The sequence below is a fragment of the Geotrypetes seraphini genome, chromosome 6 (assembly GCF_902459505.1).
Source record: "Geotrypetes seraphini chromosome 6, aGeoSer1.1, whole genome shotgun sequence".
In the NCBI taxonomy this organism is placed as follows: Eukaryota; Metazoa; Chordata; class Amphibia; order Gymnophiona; family Dermophiidae; genus Geotrypetes; species Geotrypetes seraphini.
Window position 1 is genome coordinate 233,705,981 of NC_047089.1, and position 13,170 is coordinate 233,719,150.

Consider the following 13,170-nt stretch of genomic DNA (forward strand, 5'->3'; position numbering starts at 1 on the left):
CGCTGACTTTAGTCCATGGATGCAGCTTGGGCGACTTCGTTGTGTGAAACGAAGTTCGTTGTACGGATCAAGACATAAAGTTCGTTGTGCGCAGCGTTCGCTGTGCGAGGCGTCCGTTATGCGAGGCACCACTGTAAATATCACATCACACAGGAACTATACAAAACTCAAAGAACAGAGTACCTACTCCCCAAAACATCAATTTTCCCACCCTTCCCCCAAAGCCCCTTAAAACGCCTACAACCATTGGAGAGAAGGCCTTGTCTACTCACAATATTTTTCATGTCATATGCACAAAAATGAAGAATTCTCTTGACCATACTCTTACCAATATTTTAACCATATAATTAATGCTTTTGTTCAAAAACTCATAAATTTTGGCCATGCAACAAGGGGTGTGGAGTTGGTACATAACACCTTTGACTCCAACTCCTTTACCGTATTTTCACGCAGATAACGCGCACCCGTGTATAACGCGCACACGGGTATAGCGCGCAGAAACCACAATATTATGTATAAAAACTTTTGTATACCGCGCTCACGGGTATAACGCGCATGCTGCCCGACTGTCCTTTCGCCCGCCCCGACTCTCCTCTGGCCACCCCGACTCTCCTTTCGCCCGCCCCGACTCTCCTCTGGCCACCCCGACTCTCCTTTCGCCCTCCCCGACTCTCCGTGCGCTGTCCCGACTCTCCGTTTACCCGCCCTGCCCTGCCCCCCCTGGCAGGACCACTCGCACCCCCACCCCGAAGGACCGCCGACTCCCCGACAATATCGGGCCAGAAGGGAGCACAAACCCTCCTGGCCACGGCGACCCCCTACCCCCACCCCGCACTACATTACGGGCAGGAGGGATCCCAGGCCCTCCTGCCCTCGACGCAAACCCCCCTCCCCCCCTCCACCGACCGCCCCCCCCCAAGAACCTCCGACCGCCCCCCCAGCCGACCCGCGACCCCCCTGGCCGACCCCCACGACACCCCCACCCCCCTTCCCCGTACCTTTGCTAGTTGGCCGGACAGACGAGAGCCAAACCCGCCTGTCCGGCAGGCAGCCAACGACGGAATGAGGCCGGATTGGCCCATCCGTCCCAAAGCTCCGCCTACTGGTGGGGCCTAAGGCGCCTGGGCCAATCAGAATAGGCCCGGGAGCCTTAGGTCCCTCCTGGGGGCGGGGCCTGAGGCACATGGGCCCAACCCGACCATGTGCCTCAGGCCCTGCCCCCAGGAGGGACCTAAGGCTCCCGGGCCTATTCTGATTGGCCCAGGCGCCTTAGGCCCCACCAGTAGGCGGAGCTTTGGGACGGATGGGCCAATCCGGCCTCATTCCGTCGATGGCTGCCTGCCGGACAGGCGGGTTTGGCTCCCGTCTGTCCGGCCAACTACAGAAAGGTACGGGGAAGGGGGTTGGGGGTGTCGTGGGGGTCGGCCAGGGGGGTCGCGGGTCGGCTGGGGGGGCGGTCGGAGGTTCTTGGGGGGGGGCGGTCGTTGGGGGGAGGGGGGGTTTGCGTCGAGGGCAGGAGGGCCTGGGATCCCTCCTGCCCGTAATGTAGTGCAGGGTGGGGTTAGGGGGTCGCCGTGGCCAGGAGGACTTGGGCTCCCTCCTGGCCCGATATTGTCGGGGAGTTGGGGAATCGGCGGGGCAAGAGGGCTTGGGCTCCCTTTTGCCCCGATCGTGTCGGGGAGTCGGGGGGGCAAGAGGGCTTGAGCTCCCTTTTGCCCCGATCGTGTCGGGGAGTCGGGGGGGCAAGAGGGCTTGAGCTCCCTCTTGCCCCGATCGTGTCGGGGAGTCGGGGAGGCAAGAGGGCTTGAGCTCCCTCTTGCCCCGATCGTGTCGGGGAGTCGGGGGGGGGCAAGAGGGCTTGAGCTCCCTCTTGCCCCGATCGTGTCGGGGGTGCCAGGGACCACACGGAGTCACCCACCGTACCACCCGATTCGGGTAAGCGCAGGTATCGGTGGGTGGCTTATTTGCGGGGGGGTGCCTTATTTTACATTTTTTTCTAAAAAGGGGGGGCTGTCTTATTTGATGGCCCTGCCTTATCATCGGGGAAACACGGTAGAAAAAAAAAAAAAAATGAACAGTTAAGTCCCAGTTTTTGCCGCTGAGACTCTGCCCTCTCACTGTAAAATTAGACTCTACTTAGTCTGTCTTTAAATTTAAAAAATGTGTGTTGTTTTAAAAAACAATTATGTTTTTAGATGTATCTAAATAAAAATAATAACCAAAAATTTATCTTTTTTTATGTCATCTTAGCATATTTTATGCTACAGAACGAATTATTTTTTTTAACATGTATTGTTATGGGAAAACGCGTTTCACATAACGAACTTTTCGCATAACAAACTTGCTCCTGGAACGAATTAAGTTCGTTGTGTGAGGCACCACTGTATTTCAATATAAAATCTTAACTATTCGAGGCTTGTGCAGATGGGATCAGAGTTCATGGAGACGGGGTGAGGACAGCGGAAAGAGCTCGAAGGTGGGCTTTCACCCACTGGAAGAGCATCTGAGCTTCCAGTCGCAAGGAGGTGCTCCTTGTGCCCCCCCTCCCAGCCTGTTCACGTACACCACAACCATGGCATTGTCGGAGTACACTCTTGCAGTCTTTCCCCTCCAGGGTGTCTTCCAGAGTGGTTAAGAACAGCCAAATGGCTTGGAGTTCCAGACAATATATGGACTACTACTTCTGATGGGGAGTCCACTGGCCCTGAACCAAGTGGTCCCTGCAATAAGCCCCCCAGCCAAAGAGGCTGGCATCAGTCGTGAGAGTCATCCAGTCTGAGAACCAGAGAGGCATGCCTTTTGACAAGGACGCATCCTAAAGCCACCAGCTAGGCTGACCCTCGAAACCCCTGTCCAAGGGGGCTGAAGGGGATGTTTCTGCGGAGACCACCAGGACAGAAGGGAGTTCTGAAGAGGTGGCATTTGAGCCCTGGCCCAGGGGACAAGCACAGAGCCCAGCACCTGAAGGTAATGCCAAGCACTCAGCGTCTGCATTTCCAAGAGAGACATAATTTGTCTCCGGAGCTTCTGTTTGCATGGCTCGGGAAAAACCAAATACTCTGCCGCAAGCCGTGTGAAAGAGAACGCCCAGGTACTCCAGACATTAGCAGCAGTATAGAAGCTTCCAATAAACTCTGGGTCGGGTCCAGATGGCTCTTGTACAGAATATGACTAACTTCTTCACAAGACCTCATACACCCAAGGCACTACTTACAACATGTTTTTGTGCCCTTGCTGGGGTGTTATATTCATCATTGGTCTTTAAGGCATATATATATACTCATTTTTTTAAAATATTCTATATCACACACAGTTGTTTTTCTTTCAGCCATTAAAAATTATTATATATATATATATATATATATATATATATATATATAATAATAATAATAATAATATATATAATAATAATATATATATAATAATATATATATTATTATATAATATATATATATATATATATATATATATATATATATATATAATATTATATATATATATATATAATAATATTATTATTATATAATATATATATATAATAATAATTTTTAATGGCTGAAAGAAAAACAACTGTGTGTGATAGAATATTTTAAAAAAACGAGCATTTAACTTCTGCCCGATGGTTACCCAACCATTTCACCATGCAGTTTCTTCAGGGGCTGTGCTAATTTTTATTTATTTAAAAATTTATATACCGCATACTAACTACGCGGTTTACAAAATTACATATTTAAGAAATGCTAAACATGTTTCAACAAGACAAACACAAGAAGACATTAACTAACAGTATCATTATTAAAATCTTCTTTTAAATTCATTCTACAAGATGGAAACACAAGATCCCATAAAATCATTTACAGGACAGGAAAGCATTAACAGAGACTATCCATAGCGCAGGAAGGCATTTGACAAATAATTGCATTTTCAACATTTTCTTAAAGTTCAATCTCCCATCACAGAATCAATATTTTCAAGTACTCCACACAGCAGCCTTCATTTTAACTTACTTATTGCACATTTGCGGATGATTCTTGTTGCGCCCAGATAGGTTTGGATTCTAGGGTGCAACAGCAGCCTTGATCCCCACAGAAAGCGAAGCGCTTTAAATTGTTCCTAATGAATCATATCCACTCCGCAGTCCTGAGCATCCTTCAGCATAACACCACCTTCACTCAAGAGAGCAATACACTATGGTGACCTGAGTGACCGCCAAATTTAAATGTTATAGCCGCGGAGCTGTATCCATCAGTGGAGATGTCTAACCTCGGCCTGCCCCGGAACTCTTACTGCAGCAGACGCCCGTCTAGGCAGGAACAGGAAGTCACTGTTGCAGTAAGAGTTCCGGGGCAGGCCGAGGTTAGACATCTCCACTGATGGATACAGCTCCGCGGCTATAACATTTAAAATAATAGCGATCCAAAGGGGGAGGGGAGAAGGTGCGAGGAAGTCTGGAGCTGCAGGGCCGACATTAGAGGGAGTAAGAGTTGATGGTGCCGCAGGGTCCCGCGGGGGGGGGGGGGGGAGGAAGGAAGGAAGAAGAGGAACCGAAGCATGGCAATTGTGGGGAAGTGCAATCCCCCCAATGCGTCCCCTTACCTTACCGACGCGTGTGTGCGCTGTGAAGAGAAACTTTGCGCTGCGATGTAATATTTTGTGCGCGAGCGCAGGCCAACGCAGCTTAGCGGGAACACTGCTCATGACTGTGCAGTGGGAAGTGAAGGGCTGTGTTTTCAGCTTCAATTCTGAAACCGCATCAAAAATAAAATGGTGGACAGAAACCAACCTGAAAAGACAGAGGAATATGAAGATCTTCCCCCTGGTCAGGAACCAGGGATGCCTCTTGGCTGCCGGGCCTAAACAAGGAACTGGTGTCATCCAGGACCGAGTCAGAATCCCAGGACAAAAGCAGCATGAAGTCTGACATTCCATCCAACCCATCGTGATCCAAAAGGTCACCGGAGCCAGGGGCAAGCTTGCTTACTCGAGAAGCAGACACCAGTGGAGAAGACACTCCTGGGTCAATGGCCGTGCACCCGTAAGCTGCATCACCTGTCCTAGACATATCAGAAAGGTTTTCCACATGAGAGATTCACAAATTCCAGGGAGAAGCCTGGTGCATGGGAAATAAATCAAGCCTGCAAATCCTCTGGCTGGGCTCTCCGTGAGGTCCCCAGATGCCACACACCTCTGCATCAACACGAAAAGAGAGTTCTAGGCAGCATTTTCTACCCATGTCATGAACCCAGAGTGGTTCACCAGCCCTGGAGGATGAGGACGAAACTAAGCCCAAGGCTCCTGTCCCTCCCTCATGGTGCACATTAATTTAATAATGAGACATCATGTTGATCGAATCAGCACACGGTACACATTAGTATTATAATAAGCACTCCGTGTAATGCACAGCAAGGAAATATGTTGTTTCCTGTGCAAACTTTAACAGCAGGGTCTGCGCTGTCATAGCCTTACTTTATTGTTAGTGCCCGAGTGCTGACTGGCTCAGGCACTGACAGGAAAGCACAGTTACTTACCGTAACAGGTGTTATCCAGGGACAGCAGGCATATATTCTCACATGTGGGTGACGTCATCTACGGAGCCCCAGCGCGGACAGCTTTTCAAGCAAACTTGATTGAAGTTTCAAGTTTGCTATGCTGCACCACGCATGTGCATGCCTTCTTGCCCACTAGAGGGCGCATCCCCACCTCGTGGTCCTCAGTTCCATATCCAGCAAAGAAGCCATCCCCGGGGAGGAGGGCGGGTTGTGAGAATATATGCCTGCTGTCCCTGGATAACACCTGTTACGGTAAGTAACTGTGCTTTATCCCAGGACAAGCAGGCATGATATTCTCACATGTGGGTGACCTCCAAGCCAACCAAAAAAGGGCAGGTGGGAGGATGGCAATTTAGGAAAACAGATTTCTCAAAACTGACTGGCCAAACCGGCCGTCACTCCTGGATAACGTATCCAGACAGTAGTGGGAGGTGAAAGTATGAACCGAAGACCAAGTGGCTGCCTTGCAGATGTCCTCCATCGGAGTAGACCGGAGGAAAGCGACAGAAGCTGCCATCGCTCGGACCTTATGTCCCGTGACCCGACCATGCAGCTCGAGACCAGCCTGAGCGTAACAAAAAGAAATACAAGCAGCCAACCAGTTGGACAAGGTGCGCTTGGAAACAGGACGTCCCAACCGATTAGGATCAAAGGACAAAAATAATTGAGGAACCTTCCGATGAGGCTTGGTGCGTTGAAGATAAAAAGCCAACGCCTTCTTACAGTCAAGCGTGTGAAGCGCCACCTCCCCAGGATGAGCGTGGGGCTTCGGAAAAAACACCGGAAGAACAATGGACTGATTGAGGTGGAAATCAGACACAACCTTAGGTAAAAATTTAGGATGGGTGCGAAGAACCACCTTGTCATGATGGAACACAGTAAAGGGCGGGTCAGCAACCAAAGCCTGCAGCTCACTAATCCAACGAGCGGACGTGAGCGCAAGCAAAAAGATCACCTTCCAAGAGAGAAACTTAAGAAGAGACTTGTCAATAGGCTCAAAAGGAGGTTTCATCAACTGAGCCAAGACCACATTAAGATCCCAAACCACAGGAGGAGGTTTCAGAGGAGGATTAACATTCACTAGACCCCTCATGAAACGAACCACCAGAGGATGAAGAGAGAGAGATCGCCCCTCTAGATGCCGATGGAAAGCAGCAATAGCACTGAGATGCACCCGAATGGAAGTCGTCTTCAGCCCAGACTTGGACAAATGCAACAAATATTCCAGAACTGAGGACACCGGAACCGAACTCGGATCCAAATGGTGCGAGGAACACCAGGATGAAAATCTGGTCCACTTCTGGGAATAACAAAGCCGAGTCGAGACCTTGCGCGAGGCTTCCAACACCTCCCTGACTGACTGAGAAACAGAAACCGAAGTCAGGGGGAAAGGAACCAAGCCGTCAGATGTAAGGACTGAAGATTGGGATGCAACAGCGAACCCCGACTCTGAGACAGTAGAGAGGGAAAAACAGGCAGAAGCAGAGGCTCCCTGACACTGAGTTGAAGGAGCAGGGAGAACCAGTGCTGACGAGGCCAACGAGGCGCAATGAGAATCATAGTGGCTCTGGATGACTTGAGATGAACCAACATCCTCAAGATCAGAGGGAAAGGCGGAAACGCATAAAGGAACCTCCCTCCCCACTCGAGAAGGAAGGCATCGGCCTCGAGACGGTCCGGGGAGTACATTGGAGAACAATAGAGAGGCAGTTTGCGAGTCTCCGGAGAGGCAAACAGATCCACCTGAGGGGTCCCCCAGCGGTCGAAGACCTCGCGCAGAACTCGAGAGTTTAGCGACCACTCGTGCGGCTGGAGAAGACGGCTGAGTTTGTCGGCCAGACAATTCTTCTCTCCCTGAATGTAAACCGCCCGCAGGAAGATGTTCTGGGAGACCGCCCATTCCCAAAGGCGCAGAGCTTCCCGGCACAGGGACTACGAGCCCGTCCCCCCTTGCTTGTTTACATAATACATTGCCACTTGGTTGTCCGTCCGCACGAGTACTACCTGATCGTGCAGCAGGTGGCAGAACGCTCGAGCAGCCAGAAAAATGGCACGAAGCTCCAACACATTGATGTGACAAAGACGGTCCTCCGCCGACCATAGACCTTGAATCCGCAGACCGTCGAGATGAGCCCCCCACGCGTACTCCGAAGAGTCCGTGGTCAGGACCTTGCGATGCGGAGGGACGAGAAAGAGCAAACCCCTGGAAAGATTGGAAGAGTTGGTCCACCAATGGAGCGAGCGTTTCAAGAAAGGAGTCACTGTTACAGGCAAGGAGAGAGGGTCCCGATCTTGACGCCACTGGGAGGCCAAGGTCCACTGAGGGAGTCTCAGGTGCAATCGGGCGAACGGTGTGACATGAACCGTCGACGCCATATGGCCCAGCAGAATCATCAGACGATGCGCTGAGACGGAGCGCTGCAGCGAAATCTGACGGCACAGTCGAAGCAGAGCCTCCAACCTCGGAGGGGGGAGGAACGCACGAAGGCGAACCGTGTCCAGCATGGCCCCGATAAACTGAAGGGATTGAGCAGGGCACAGCTGCGATTTGGGAAAGTTCACTTCGAACCCCAAACTTTGAAGGAAAGTGATAGTCTGTTGGGTCGCTGAGATAACCCCCTCCCTGGACGATGCCTTGATCAGCCAATCGTCCAGGTAAGGAAAGACCTGTAGCCCCCGAGACCTCAGGGCAGCCGCGGCTACCACCATGCACTTCGTGAAGACTCGAGGGGACGACGCCAGCCCGAAAGGAAGGACTCGATACTGAAGGTGCAACTCCCCCACCTGGAACCGTAAGAACTTGCGGAAGGCAGGATGCACCGGAACATGAGTGTACGTTTCCTTCAAGTCCAGGGAGCACATCCAATCCCCCTCCTCCAACAGAGGGTAGAGAACCGGAAGCGATAACATACGGAACTTCTCTCGGACCAGGAACTTGTTGAGCTTCCAGAGGTCTAAAATGGGGCGTAAGTCCCCGGTCTTCTTTGGGACCAAAAAGTAACGGGAGTAAAACCCCCGCCCCCATTGGTTTGGGGGAACTGGCTCCACCGCCCGAAGGCTCAACAAGGCCCTGGCCTCCGAGAGGAGAAGAGGAAGCTGGGCTCGACTGGAAAGAGAGGTTTCTGGAGGTTGTTCCGGAGGCGAGGCTGAGAAGTTCAGCGAGTAACCCTCGGAGATGAGACGGAGCACCCAAGCATCTGACGTGATCATCGCTCAGGCCGAATGAAAGGCCCGCAGCCAGCCCCCGATGGGCAGGGGGTCCGTCAAGAGTGCGGAGGGGGCCCGCCCCCATCCGCTCATCACGTCAAAAAGACGGCGCTGGCTTAGACGCCCCTTGCGCCTGAGGTTTAGGTTGGCCCCCTCTGCCCTGCTGCGGAGGGCGCCGGGCCGGAGGCCTAGAGAATGCTGGCGTCGACTTTTGAGGGTATCTCCGCGGTGGAGATCTAAATGGCTTCTGTGGCGGTACCCGTGGCTTAGGACGGATCAAGGAGGCGATGGAGCGCTCATGTTCGGACAGGCGTTTGGTCGCCGCCTCCAAGGACTCATCGAACAATTCCGATCCAACACATGGCAGATTGGCCAGGCGCTCCTGTAAGTTCGGGTCCATATCAACCGCTCGGAGCCATGCAAGACGGCACATCGCTACTGCAAAGGCGGAGACTCTGGAGGCCAACTCAAATGCGTCGTAAACCGCATGAAAAAGGTATAGACGCAGTTGTGACAAGTCGGCCATAAATTTGCCAAAGTCCCCCTTATGGGAATCCGGCATGACCCCATGATAACGGGGTAACGCCTTCACCATCTGCCTCAGATAAGATGAAAAAGTGAAAGCATAATTTAGGACCCTGGCCGCCATCATGGAATTGGAATAGAGGCGGCGACCAAACTTGTCCAGGGTCTGCCCTTCCCGCCCGGGGGGGACCGCAGCGGAGACCCTAGAAGGCTGGGACTTCTTTAACGCCGACTCCACCAGCAACGACTGGTGAGACAGTTGTGCTTTCTCGAAGCCCTTGCATGGAATGGTACGATACTTCGACTCCATTTTAGATGGAACCGCTGTGACTGTAAGAGGGGAGTCCAAGTTCCTCAGGAAGGTCTGATGGAGGACTTTATTAAGAGGCAGACGAGGAGTCTCCCTCGGGGGAGAAGGTAAATCCTGCTCCTCCAAAAACTCCTTGGTGTATTGGGAACCAGACACCAGATCCAGGTCCAAGGCCCTCCCCATATCAAGCACAAATCTCGAAAAGGAGGAGGGTTTGGACGGCGGGGTGGGAGATCGAGAGGCTCGCGACGCCAAAAAGGAAGGGGAAGCCTCACGGGAATACCGAGGTTCCCTACCAGACCTCGAGCCCCACGAGGCCGCCCCGAGCGACCTCGACGGGGTCGGGGACCGCCTATGCCCCAAGGAACCCCTGTGGGAAGTCCCCAGGGTATGAGGCACCGAGGCATGCCCCTTCCGTTTCGGCGAGGAGTCTCTCGATAACCCTCCCTCGGAGGAACGGAACAACCTCGGATTATCGAGGCGGAGCTCCGAGACACACAGCGTCTCAGCCCCGGTCGGCGAGGAGCGACCGCGCCTCCGAGGAGACCCCCGAGGACGCTTGGGCTTCCTCGGCCGGCGCTTCGCCCGAGGCCGGCCCGAGGGCGAAGAGCCCCGGGAGGACCTCGACGAGGAAGAAGTGGAAGAGATCCTCCGAACTTTCCGCACCTTATCCCGAGGCCGCACACTCCGCTCCGGCTGGTCGACCGAGATTGAGGGCAAGGTCGGGGTCGAGGCCGGCGCCCCCCCGGGGGCCGAAGTCGAGGGCACCGAGACCGAGGCCGCCGAAGCCGGGGCACTTGAGGCCGAAGCCGGCTGCAGATGCGCGAGGGCGCCGGACAGCTCCGAGGCAATGAGGGCAAGGAGCAAGTCCTGAAAAACCGGAACCCCCATCATGGCCGGTAGATCCGGGGCCGGCAGGTGCTCCCTCGAGGGCGACCTCGGTCTCGAGTATTCCCGCGGGGCACCCGACTTCGACGCTCGGGGCGGGGCCGAAGACGACCCACCCGCCTCCGTCGAGGATCCCGAGGATGGCTTCTTCGAAGTTGGAACTGAGGAAGGAAGCGAGGACTTACCCCCCGTCGACTTTGAAGTCGAGGACGCCGGCTTCGACGAAGCAGGATGTCTCGGCGAGGCCGAGGTCAAGGCCGGGGCCGAAGCCGAGGCCGACGTCGAGGCCTGCGCCGCGGGGTCCACAGCAAAGAGCTCCGCCATCCTGGCACGACGGCGGCGGAGAGCTCTTGGCTGAAAAGTCGAGCATTGAGGACAGGAATCGGTGGGGTGCTCGGGACCCAGGCAAAGTAAGCACCACCGGTGGGGATCGGTGAGAGAAAGTAGCCGATCGCACCGGGTGCACTTTTTAAAGCCCGTCAAAGGACGGGACATGAAATCGAAAAACGGCCGGGAACGTAACGAGGTCCCGCGGCCGCGGCTACCGGGAGCCCCCGGAGCCGAACGAAAAAATCATTTTTTTTTTTTTTTTTTTGTGACGATTACCGAACACACGAACGAATAAAAAAAATAAAGCAAGCACAGCGACCGAGAAAAACGACTCAGACGCGGTGTCAGAAGGCAAAAAAAGAGAGAGCACAATTTCCACAGGGCTTCTGGCTCCGCGGAAAAAACTGAACTGAGGACCACGAGGTGGGGATGCGCCCTCTAGTGGGCAAGAAGGCATGCACATGCGTGGTGCAGCATAGCAAACTTGAAACTTCAATCAAGTTTGCTTGAAAAGCTGTCCGCGCTGGGGCTCCGTAGATGACATCACCCACATGTGAGAATATCATGCCTGCTTGTCCTGGGATAAAAGAAGGCTACATAAAAGCTCAAATCTGCAAAAAATCCCCTGCTGCCCACCCATTAAAAAATGAAGCGTTCTCTCCTTCCCTCCCACCCAGAGCTGTCCAATTCCCCCCTCCTTCCACAAAGCCCCACCCACCCAACACCAAAAAACATACCGTGGTCTAATGAGCTGACCACAAAACCACACCCCCCCACCACCACCAACAACCTATATGGGCCAAGACCCACCACCACCCAACACTCCATACCTTTTGGTAGAAAAGTTCAGCAGGAGGGATGCCACTCCCTCCTGTCTTGGGCCCGCTTCTTCAAATAAGCAGCCTGCCTCTGCCCGGTGCATCCTGGGATTCACTGGGAAGGGTCTTTTACCATTGGCCTAATACCATAGGCCCCTTCCCACAGCCTATGGTATTCAGGGTTCATTAATGGAGAGGGAAGTACGAAAGGAGATACAATAGCATCCAGTGCGTCCCTAATATCTATCCCTCAATGTGGCCATGAGGCCAAAGTTACTTGTCTACCTCTATACCAGGGGTGTCAAAGTCCCTCCTGGAGGGCCACAATCCAGTCGGGTTTTCAGGATTTCCCCAATGAATATACATGAGATCTATTAACATACAATGAAAGCAGTGCATGCAAATAGATCTCATGCATATTCATTGGAGAAATCCTGAAAACCTGACTGGATTGCGGCCCTCCAGGAGGGACTTTGACACCCCTGCTCTATATTATTAAGTCACCAAAACTAGAACTATTGTTACAAAACAGCATTGGGGGGAAAAAAAAAAAATTTTTTGGTTAGAGTATTGTTGCATGATGATAAAGTTAAAGAAAAATCCCCCAAAATGAAGACACTTCAAATTTTTATGCTTCTGTGGAGGAAAAAACCCCCACTAGAAGATAGAAGGCCAAAAATTGACTGGTCTACTTACAGACGAGCTTGTGCAGCACCAACCCATTGTCCATGTGAAGCCTGTTCTCCATGAATGCTATTCCCAGCCTGCTGAAGTTATCCACACTCGTCTCAGCCACTAATTTGTTAGGATCTTCGGGACTGCGTGCCACAGGTAGACAATAGTCTGACCACTTTAGACCCTAAGAGACAAAATGAAATATGACAACTTCAGCCCTAGTAGAAACAATAAGCCTAGTTTATCTACAGTACTCCATCAATGCTCTACTGTCTACTTAATCTGAAGGTTCAATATTAAATTGTCTCATTAAGACAGAATGGGGAAAAAAGCCTCAGTAAAGCATTTAAGTGCTGATTCGATCAACATGATTTCTCATTATTAAACTAATCTTCATATTTATATTCTGACAAATCCTAGTTAGTGAACAAAATAGATTACAATGAAATAGAACCAGTCATTAAAGCAGTGGCGTACCTAGGGTATGTGGCACCCGGGGCCCATCATTTTTTGACACCCCCCCATCTATATGAAAAATATGACTTTTAGTAACAATCCACTTATCGCACAACAAGAGTGTACCTAGGAAAAGGCAGCATCTTAAACACTGCAGTGAGCACTAGAACACCAGCACATACATTGTAAAACTAAACAAGCCAGATCCCGCACAGTCAATTGATCCTGTAGTCAATGCCAACTGAAAACTATGTCCTTTTCATACACACAGAACAGAGATACACTCTCGGCCAATATGGAATAATCACAAACTAAAAATAGAAATATGTAGACAAAAGTTAAACTGAACCGCCAAGAAACCAGACCCTGGATACAATGCAACACCACAAAAACAGTAACACATGTCCTCTAA

At 51.9% G+C, this 13,170-nt stretch overlaps 1 protein-coding gene across 5 annotated transcripts in view; it reads right to left on the reverse strand.

The window, feature by feature from the left end:
• Window positions 1-13,170, reverse strand: part of HLCS (holocarboxylase synthetase) — a 181,780-nt gene that overhangs the window by 152,523 nt on the left and 16,087 nt on the right. For all 5 annotated transcript variants that reach the window (XM_033949818.1, XM_033949817.1, XM_033949819.1 and 2 more), the window contains exon 3: window positions 12,324-12,486. In XM_033949818.1, coding sequence (XP_033805709.1) covers window positions 12,324-12,486 — 163 coding nt within the window. The remainder of the gene's footprint in view (window positions 1-12,323; window positions 12,487-13,170) is intronic.